We start from the raw sequence: 11,518 nt of genomic DNA on the forward strand, positions 1-11,518 counted from the left end.
ACTTGATCTTGAAACATATTGTGATTGCTTAGTTGTTCCAGTGCAAACAAAACGTAGATTTATTTTGTCTTCATTTACAAATAGAAAATAATAACTAAAAACAAATACAATTATGGAACCAGGATTAGAGTAGAAATTCGCGATATCATTTTATTTTTTTGACACGTGAAACTCGAGATATCGCAGTATACTAAACCACAAGATTATGCTGTTTGTAGTGTATTTAAACTCTCTCTATTTGAGAATGATGAATTTGTGCCTGACATGATTTTAATGAGTTAAACCTTGGAGTTGCTTAAGATCTTTCTAAGTTAATTTTTTTTTTTGAAAAATTTATGTGAGTGACAGTTTATGGGCTTGGTCCCAGTGACAGTGTTTTTTCACTACTAGTAGTAGCCCATATCCAAAACATCTGATCAGTGTCAAAACCTTAAAACTTTAAACTGATTTCATCACTACAAAAAGATTCTTCATTGTATTCTCATACTTAACAAAACCAGTTCTTTGTTAGAAATAAAACCAGATCAGAAGTAACTCATACAGAGTAGAAAGAAAGGCAACTCACCACTAATGGCGAAAATTCAAGAAATCATTAAGGAGAAGGGAAGATTTTCTAGATACTACATAGAACCAATAAGACATAGAAGAGATATCTGTAAAATGCCATGCCATCCTTACAATATTAATCGTGAAAATATCAACGACGTCATGAAGCAGGACTCTAGTTACGTGATCGTCATCATCAAAAAAAGAAAAACCCTCCCTTTAAAACACAACACGCTGTATCCATGTAACAATGGACGCTTAGCCTACATCAACTTTAGGCTTCCTGTCACATCATCTACCAGATCGGCCGGACCTGCTCAAGGTACAGTATACACAGATGAGGCGTCAACTGTGTAGCCAAATGAATATGGAAGTTCCAAATTCTACTAAAATAACCAATACAACAATAAAAATAAAAAAAAAGCCATAGAAAGAAGTTTCAACTCACCTAGCAGAGCCATTACAGTTCGTGAATCTGAAAGAAAAAAGAAATAGTCCAATCAGGACAAGGCTCAAAAAGATGGAAACTTGAATTATTTAATGCTAAGCTAAGATCAATCACCTCAAAAGCACCGATGATAAATGGTTTTCTAATATATACTATTCTCTGGTCACTTCAACTACTTTTCAGATTCCATACAACTAAAAGATATCACGAAGAGTCTAGACCAGTTGGATTTTGGATTTACCTTGTGCAGGGTAAAGAAAAGAAGAAGAAAGGATTTCCTATTACGTAAGCAATGGAATTATCAACAACTTACTTGGTGCAATTTGTGTTCTTCCAGCATCGATGGTAATATGGGTTGGCAACTTCAGTGACTTGGCACTTCCCTGCATTGAATATAACATCCAATTTGAGAAGCTATTTTCATTGAAATAACATAAAAAACAGCTTGGTTTATAAGTAGGATGTCAGTCAAAAGGGAACTCCTAAAACTTTAACCAAGATCAATCCGTTGGTATACTAACTTAAGTTCTGAATTGAAGACAAATTTACTTAGGAGGTGATACTGATTTTCATACAGCTACTATTGAAGTAGAGAAGAATAATGGTGCCACTGAGGCTACATAACAAGGAAACATGTTTGAGTATCCAAGCCTGTTAGTGCCTAATGGAAGTCACCATGAGATGGAAGAATTTGTGGACTTTTCCCGTTCCTAGAAGATCATTCACTATGAGATGGATATATATTTTTACATGGATTTGTATCTACCTGGCAAATGATATGGATGATCAGAAAGTAACTTCATAAAAACAAGATTTCACGGAATTTCTGGAATGTGGCTTTCCAGAATTATCTTCAATCCAATGGTTCTAAATCGATTTTTAGGATAAAAAATCCATGCTGAAAGTGATTTTCTCAGGATGAACCATTGGACTTCTCCATGGATATGGTTATTTTTTGAGATCATAGTGGATGCATTTCCATAGATTTTCATTATTCATCTGGAAGGCCCTACTACTACGCACATAATGCACTCAACGCGTCTTAACATATAACAGCATAACTATAGCGAACACGCACTCCTGAATAACACAATCTAAGAGGCATTTTTTTTTTGGAAAAGAAGACCAAATGCTAACACATCTACAGGCTACATCTTATCGTATCCATAAACAATGAATAACTACAATTCGTACTTACTTGTAACATTAACATTTCTTCCTCGCTCTCAGTTTTCAACACCACCTTTACTTGTCCACACATTTCCCACCTGCAAAACCAAATAACACAGCCATCGAAACCCATCAAGATGTAGCATTACTCAGAGCAGACTACTGCCTATCAAACGATTTCTACACAGTAGTTTAAACAAAGTCAAGCAGCTAACCTGTTTAAAGCTTTTGGTGCTCTATGCAAAAGCTTCTTGTAAAGGCCCAAAGTTGCATGACTAAGAGAGGAGAAAAAACACACACACGGATTAGAAACACGCAAACCCTATCATTGCATATAGCAAAAACAAATAAAAATTGACAGTAGAAACATCCTCAATTACCTACATTCCTAAACAGTCACCGCAATCTCAATGTAAATTACAAAACCAAGTAAATCATGTTATAATTGATTCAAATTGCCAACAGAAACAACCTTAACTACATAGATTCCTCGTAAACCGCACAAGAAACCTAAATCATGTTACATAATCCATGTTACATACCTACATTGAGCTGCAATTTTCCCCTTACCCATCTTCAAGTCATTTCTCACAACCAATACCATCTTGAAGTCTTCGAGAATTTCAGCAAGCTTTTCAATTTCCAATGGAGTTTTAGGTTTTGACTGTTCATGTTTTTGTTGGTTCTCCTCGATTACTGCAGTGGCTTTAGCACTAGTGAAAAACTTCTTAAAACAATTTGTATGTAATCCGGGTTTAAGAAGATACCCTAAAACTAGACAACCAGTTCCAACCATGAAAGTGCTTAACCATGATGGATCCATTCATTCGATTCACTCAACCTGTGCAGTCAGTAGTAACAATTAGAAATTAAAAATTGAAATCGATACTAGAATGGAGTAACAGAGCTTAGAAATCGATGGAAGGGATAGTTCATACCTGCTGCGGCTGCTGATGATGCTGATGATGGGGATAGGTTGATGATCGGCGGGGACGTAATTGCAGGTGGCGGAATGGGGTGAGAACTCGGAGAAACGGAGGGGATATATATGAAGAATTGAGGACTAAGAACGTGTTTGTTTGCAGCTGACTCGGCGTCTGAATCTGAGTCAACCCCTGACTCGGACCGAGTCAGCATTCAGACCGTTTGTTTTCCATTTTGAGTCAGATCTGATTCGACTTCTGACTCAGACATAACCCCTGACTCGGACTCATTTGAGTCAGGTAACAAAATACCCCTGACTCATGGGACCAAACCACTGACTCACTTATTTCCGAGTCAGATGAGTCAGATCTGACTCAAAACAAACATATCGACTCAGATCCAGATGAGTCAGGTGATTTCACTCAGATCCAGATGATTCAGATCCAGACGACTCAGATGAGTCAGGAGTAAACAAACATGGTGTAAAAGTCTAAACTACTTGGTGCGCCTCATGTATGTTAACTATGGGGCACCACTGGGAATTAGGGGGTCTTTGTTATCAAGTCCTTTATCTAACATGGAATTTGGAAGTTCAAAATAGACCCCAGCCGAATACAGGGCCATCATCTTATTTGCAGGCCGACATTTCAAACGGGCCAAAATTTGTTGAATTTAATAAGTCTTGGTAAATACAGGTCCTTTCAAACAGGGTAAAAAATTCAAAAAGCAACCACCAGCCCACCACCACCAGTCGTCACCCCTGCAATCTTCTTTTTTTATCCTTCTGATGTTCAATTTCCATGAAGGGTGACGAAAGATCAGACGACATTCAAATTTTTAGGTTACTACACCCTGATTAATCTGAGATGCAAACACCTTGTTTTGTTTAAGGAAATATGATGTTGTAGATTTATTGTTTCTCGTTGCAATCAATGGAGAAATCCACGGGAATTCCTGAAAATATTTGAAGCCTTTATCAATATCCAAAGCTTCTCAAAAAATAAAACTAACACAAACAATTCTTCTACTAAAGTAAAAATGGAACATAATTAAACAAAAAAAAACATGGGTTTTGTTATGTGAAAGTGTAAAGGAAACAATTCCAAGTTGTTCTTGCCAGAAGAAGATACTACGTAATGAGAGATAGAAATTAGCCAGAAAAAGAACCTGAATTAATCCTTGGAGAAGAAGAAGATCATGATGAAAAAAGATCACATCTTCCTTCACAGAACTATAACCCCAAAATTCGTATCATGAGAAAAACCTTGAGAACTAGAAACATAGTACTTTAAACCACCACAGAGATAAGAAGCAGAAAAAAATTCAAAAACAATATGGTAAAACAAAAAGGAGAGATGAAGGAGCTCCTTCCGATCCATTAAAACAAAATAAACTCCACATTAACAACCCTAACTTGACAATTCAATTATCTTTTTATACCAGATAATTGAATTCTGACATAATTACAATCAAATCAAACTCTACAAGTCGTGAATTCTTCTGATACACCAGAAACCCCCAATTGGAACCCTTAACTTAGAACCACAATTTTTGGTTCAAAATTGAAGAACTGTAAAATCATACCACTGGAAGAAAATCACCTTTCTCTTCCAATTCCTCTAAAATTGGGGCAAACAAAAAGAAATCGTAAGAATGGAGGTGGGTTTGATCTCAATTTGGAATTGGATTAATATCGATAGCTGAAAAACAAAGAGAAATCATAAAATCTTACTCAGAGATTTGTGGTGGTGAGGGGTGGCGAGAAACGTCCCTGGGAGTAACAAAAAAGAAAAAGAAAAAGAAAAGGTCAAACCCTTCTCTGCTTTTTCTAAAGAACTCACTTTTTGGTTCATGCAGGTAGACAATATTCCAACAAAATATGGCCCTGTAAATATCACAAATGGGCCCTGTGTATATGCTCGGTCTCAAAATATTGCATCCGGTAACATGGGAAAAGTAGACTTTTCAACTCAAATTTCTTAGAGATCCTGATTTAGCCTTACATCATGTTTGTTTACTCCTGAGTCCTTGACTCATCTGAGTCGTTTTCTTTTGACCGAAATCACCTGATTTGAGTTAGATCTGACTCAATATGTTTGTTTTGAGTCTGATCTGATGAGTAAGTGGTTTAGTCCTATGAGTCAGGAGTATTTTTCTACCTGACTCAAATGGGTCCGAGTTAGGTGTTAGGTTTAAGTCAGATTTGACTCAAAATAGAAAACAAATGATCTGACTACTGACTCGGCACGAGTCATGGGTTGACTCAGACCCAAACGCCGAGTCAACTGCAGACAAACAAGGTCTTAGATAAGCCAGCCTCTACCAGTTGGGACATGGTCAACCCTATACCACTACCTCTATGAACGCGGAAAGTGGAACTATCAGTTATCTTGAACCGAGATTTTTTGGCTCAACTTTATCCAAATTTTGCCGACTTTATTCCAATGCATTAGGTTCGAGACTTACTGGAGGACTTAGCGAATTTATGAGGATAATTCTACCAACTTGATATAATAATGTGGTTTTCCACCTATACAAAGACTATAGGCTCTATTAAGAAAAGGCTCAAAATTTGAAGTTTTTTTCCTGTAAAAAAACATAGGGTCTAGAAGTTCTTAAAAACAATAGTATTAGCTTTTGAGAAGTTGGTGAAAAAGCGGGGGTACAACAACCACACCCAATATTTCTCTTAGCAATCTGTATGGACAAACTCCAATATACTTTCAAGAGAATCAATAAGACCCAATCTTAATAAAGTATACCAAAGAGTTATATATCTCTTTCTCGATTCAATTCTTACTCAAGCAAATAGAAATCTGCGAGTATAATTGAATACAAGAGAAATCACTTGAACGGTACCAAAGACCAACGTTCAAGGATCAATCAATTTCAATAAACAACCAAAGGTCAGATTTCCAATTGATTGATTCAAACGCACAACCTGTGATATTTCAATTACATAACAAAATATAATGCGGAATAGAAATAACACATACACCAGAATTTTGTTAACGAGGAAACCAAAAATTCTGAAAAATCCCGGGACCTAGTCCAGATTGAACACCACACTGTATTAGGCCGCTACAGAAACTAGCCTACTACAAACTAACTTCGGTCTGGACTGTAGTTGAACCCCAATCAATCTCACACTGATTCAAGGTACAATTGCGCTCCTTACATCTCTTATCCCAGCAGGATACTACGCACTTGATTCCCTTAGATGATCTCACCCACAACTAAGAGTTACAACGACCCAAAGTCGAAGACTTTAATAAACAAATCTGTATCACACAGAAAAGTCTATAGAATAGAGAAATATGTCTCCCACAGATAAACCTACAAGTTTTTGTTCCGTCTTTTGATAAATCAAGGTGAAAAGGAACTAATTGATAACCCGGACTTATATTCTCAAAGAACAGCCTAGTATTATCAATCACCTCATAATAATCTTAATCGACGCGGCGAAAGAAGATATTGTGGAATCACAAACGATGAGACGAAGATGTTTGTGACTAATTTTCTATCTTGCCTATCGGAGATAAATATCTCAAGCCAATCGTTACGATTGTACTCAAAACGATAGAATCGGCAAGATCAGATCACACAACTACGAGAAAGTAGTATCGGTCTGGCTTCACAAACCCAATGAAGTCTTTAAGTCGTTAACCTGGTTTTTAAGAAGAAATCAAAGGTTAAAGGAGAATCGACTCTAGATAATACAACTAGTATCACACATAAGGTGTGGGGATTAGGTTTCCCAGTTGTTAGAGTTGTCCCTTATATAGTCTTTCAAATCAGGGTTTGCAATCAATGTTATTGGCTTGGTAACAAAGCATTCAATATTCACCGTTACATGAAAACCTGATTAGATTTAATCTAATATCTTTCTACCATTGGATCGAAGACTTAGCTTGTTACACAAAAATAAAATGCACGATTTAAGGTTTGTGTAACCGTACCCAAACATGAACGTTTGTTGGTTCAACAATAGTTGACCAATGGTTAGTCATATGAGCACTTTCATATCAACCATGTTCTTCTTCACCATAACTAGTTCAAATGACTCAAATGAACTAGTTAGAGAGTTGTTCAATTGCAAGGAAATCTTGTGTAACTGCACAAGACACAATTGAAGCAAAAACGATTTGATTCACTCGAATCGGTTCATGAATTATATAGCCACGGTTTGCATTTAACATTCCTTAGTTAATATGAATAAGTTCACAAACAGTCTTTTTAGATATAACCAACTCAAGTTCGCAGACTTAAGTTCCCGGAAGGAGTTCACAACGAGAAAACAAGAGTTCTCAACCATTGTTATACAGTGTCATAGTATCATTATATTGTATCAAAGTTCAATTCCATCACAACTTCGACAACAATTCTATGGTGATATGTATTACCCCCCCCCCCCCCCCCCCCCTTAGTGAATAATTCATCTCACATGGAAACCACTCCCCCTTACATAATGATCCGAAAACCATATGTATTTGTAGTGTGAACTACATATTAATTCTCCCCCTTTTTGTCAATAGAATTGGCAAAGGTACGAAAACGGGATCCTAATGAAATTTCCGAAAGAGACATTTGATGACCAAAAGAAAGCACCTATCATTTTATTTAGATGTAATCATATAGCCGAAGCTAAATGCATTTATCAAGGAGTTTATAAAGATACAAGATAACCCATAGAATATTCCACAGCCGCACTCCCCACAAAGATTTGGCAATTAAGCACAAGTTCAATTAAGAACTCTCCCCCATAATATGTCATTCCCAAAGGAACAACAAGAGCGACCTTAATTTCAAAAGAAAAGAAGGATTTCTTTGGACATAACAAATCACATACAAGTATGAATTTGAATCCAAAATGCTCAATTAAACTAACCACAAGAGAACCCATGATTAATTTAATCGTAAATGCTCAACATAAGTGAACTTATGGAGACTCAAAAGTACACAATTAGATTAATCACAAGAGAACCCCTAATTAATCTAATCGGAATACACAACCAAATTAATCACAAAAAGTAATCAATTTAATTGGTCATGCTCGACATAAGAAAACTTACGGATCAATAACTAAATAACCAAACGAGAATGATTAATTTAGTTGAACATGCTCGACATAAAGTACCTCACGGAGCCACAACTAAGCTAAAAATAACTCAGGTGACTGTGCTCAACATAAGACACTTTATGGAACAACACAGTATGTACACAAAAATTGTGGATCGGAGATCGACCTTATACCGTGGAATAAGCAAGGATTCATTCTATTTTCCATCACCATTTTCACAATGACATACAATAGAGATAATCCTTGTAAACAAAATATCTTAACCTATTTTCCATCAATAATTGACATAATAGGCTTAACTTTTGTATTTGTCAAAAGTCATTCCTTCTTTTATCAACACATGCATATCGACGTATAAAGGACTTAACTTTTGACACGGTATGGGACAATCACATTTCACGGACGCAAACACACATATTCCATAACAATTTTCAATATAAAACCATAAAGATCTGCAACAATCATCTTCCAAACAATTTTAGAATTGAAACCAATAAATCTAAAAACATGAAGATGAAAACGTTGGACATAGCTATGTGTAATAACAATAATGGATATTCCAAACTCTGGTTATTCTTCTAAAAAAAACAAGAAAAATAGAAGATTCACTAGATAAATAAACTAAACAAGCTTAATAAAAACCAGACTCCTATGCCAAAACCGGACACGAACTGAAGTCAAATAGACGATTCAGGATCCCCATGAGTCTTGAGGTCTTGGATCTTGTGAACGACAACATCCTCTGCAACATTGGAGAGAATATCCTTATTGGCAAGTTCTTTAACACGGGTATTCATGAGAACAAGGTCAGAATTAACCTTTTTCAACTCAGTTCTTACCACATCAAGACACTTCATTGTACCAACAAGCTTTTGTTTTGCATCCTCAATTTTTTTGAGAAAGTCAAGAACTACTTCAGACAAAATCTCTTCAACCTCCTCAATATCCGAATAGGAATCAGGAGATTGAGGAAAAGATACTTCAACTTCAACAAAGGTTCCCTTCTCTTTATCGAATTCAAAATACACCGCATTATCAACAAAGTCTTCAGGTAAATCCCAAGAGCATGAAGGAGAATCCATTGTCAACAGACAGCCTAGAGTGAAAATATTCAACTTAATAGGGTAGGTATATAAACAAGTTTCGAGAGACTTAGGGTTTACAGGATTAGTTTGTGAGGGAACCCAAAAACCGTACGTGTACCCGTAAGAAGGAGGTCCATAAACTTCTTCCAAAAGGAATGTTTGGAAACAACACTTTATTGAATGAAAAAGTCCATAGAGAAAAACTAAAATACAAGGAAAGACTTACAACAAATACTTATGTAAAGGTGCTACCTGATGATCCATCTAAGAACGATAAGAGAGTAGCCAGATAATCAGTGACACTTTACAAAAAAGTATACCTAACCAATTCTCACTCAGTTATGATTTCTCAAGTGAGATTTCAACCTTGTGATTAATTAACACAAGTATGAGCCATTGGCTCATTAAATGGACATTGCTCTTGGTCATCCTTTTTCTTACGAACTGTTGGAGGAAAACCATTATGATGTGAATGGTAATCATAAAATTCATCCTTACAGAAATATGACTCAGAGAATTGATTCTTACCTGAAGGATATCGGCATTTTCCTGATATCTTGTTCACATCAAATGTATCATTAACTCCCCTTTTTAAGATGGAAAGATTCTGATCTTCTCTTACATTGTTAAGACATTTGTTCTGAGTTAAAGCATTTAAGGAACTCATAGAAATGACTTTCCTGGTAGGATACACAGGCTGGGTACTGAAACCAATTGGTTTAGACATATGAAAGTCAGTTATTCCTTTGAATATTACGTCAAAGGTGGGTTGAAGATGAACAAGGGGATTGTTACTCAACCTAGAGTTTCTCATTTGTCTGACCGGTCCTCTTGAAACATAACGAGGACATACTTTCTGAACGTTAGAAAGTACTATCTTAATACTCTGTGAGGATTTCCTCTTTTCATGTGATGTGCACCATTTTTGATAAGAGGGTATAAGCACGTCTTTTACACAAGAAGAGGACACTGATTTTTCTTCTGGGTCTTCCTTAGTCACTGCAGTAGTTGATGACGAAGGTCTAGAGAACTTTCTGAAACATCCTTGAATTGAGAGCTTGTTCCAGAGATGTTTAATTTCCAAGATATCCCTTTCAAGACTTGCCTTAAGAAGACATAAAGGCGAAGCTTCAGAGTTTTTGGAATTATAGTCTCTTATTTCTCCAAGAAGAATTTTGACATGTTGTTTCAACCGATCATCTTAAACTTTAACATAATTTAACATAAGTTCACACTCTTTAGTTGTTTCACTTTCAATTAGACAGAAAGATTCTTTTGAAGAGAAATCGGAAAAACACATATCGGAGCCTTTCTATCTAGTTTGAACACAGGGTTCGTCTAGACGAGACAAAAATTTTATTTCTGGTGACGTGTTTATCAGAGATAGTACTCTTGTCCATAGAGTCAGATCAGTAAAAACACAAACTTTTGAGGTCTTAAATGTGTTTGCCTGGTCTGATACCAATTGAAAAAGCGGGGGTACAACAACCACACCCAATATTTCCCTTATCAATCTGTATGGACAAACACCAATATACTTTCAAGAGAATCAATAAGACTCAATATTAATAAAGTATATCAAAGAGTTATATCTCTCTTTCTCGATTCAATTCTTACTAAAGCAAATTGAAATCTGCGAGTCTAATTGAATACAATATAAATCACTTGAACGGTATCAAATAACAATGTTCAAGGATCAATCAATTTCAATCAACAACCAAAGGTCGGATTTCGAATTGATTGATTCAAACGCACAACTTGTGATATTTCAATTATATAACAAAATATAATGCGGAATAGAAATAACACAGACACCAGAATTTTGTTAACGAGGAAACCAAAAATGCTGAAAAATCCCGGGACCTAGTCCAGATTGAACACCACACTGTATTAGGCCGCTACAGAAATTAGCCTACTACAAACTAACTTCGGTCTGGACTGTAGTTGAACCCCAATCAATCTCACACTGATTCAAGGTACAATTGCGTTCCTTACATCTCTGATCCCAGCAGGATACTACGCACTTGATTCCCTTAGCTGATCTCACCCACAACTAAGAGTTGCAACGACCCAAAGTCGAAGACTTTAATAAACAAATATGTATCACACAGAAAAGTCTACAGAATAGATAAATCTGTCTCCCACAGATAAACCTACAAGTTTTTGTTCCATCTTTAGATAAATCAAGGTGAAAAGGAAATAATTGATAACCCGGACTTATATTCCCAAAGAACAACCTAGTATTATCAATCACCTCACAATAAT

At 36.0% G+C, this 11,518-nt stretch overlaps 1 protein-coding gene across 1 annotated transcript; it reads right to left on the reverse strand.

Annotated features, from left to right (window-relative positions):
- Positions 1-437: 437 nt before the first annotated feature.
- LOC113284406 (peptidyl-tRNA hydrolase 2, mitochondrial-like) lies at positions 438-3,196 on the reverse strand. The gene is made up of 7 exons (XM_026533854.1): positions 3,103-3,196; positions 2,707-3,005; positions 2,380-2,439; positions 2,193-2,262; positions 1,308-1,377; positions 995-1,021; positions 438-859 (listed from the first exon to the last, which is right to left on the reverse strand). Exons 2-7 carry the CDS (start codon positions 2,985-2,987, stop codon positions 810-812), a joined length of 558 nt encoding a protein of 185 aa, XP_026389639.1. The 5' UTR covers positions 2,988-3,005; positions 3,103-3,196; the 3' UTR covers positions 438-809.
- Positions 3,197-11,518: the final 8,322 nt, after the last annotated feature.

This window comes from Papaver somniferum, chromosome 5 (assembly GCF_003573695.1).
Source record: "Papaver somniferum cultivar HN1 chromosome 5, ASM357369v1, whole genome shotgun sequence".
Taxonomy (NCBI): Eukaryota; Viridiplantae; Streptophyta; class Magnoliopsida; order Ranunculales; family Papaveraceae; genus Papaver; species Papaver somniferum.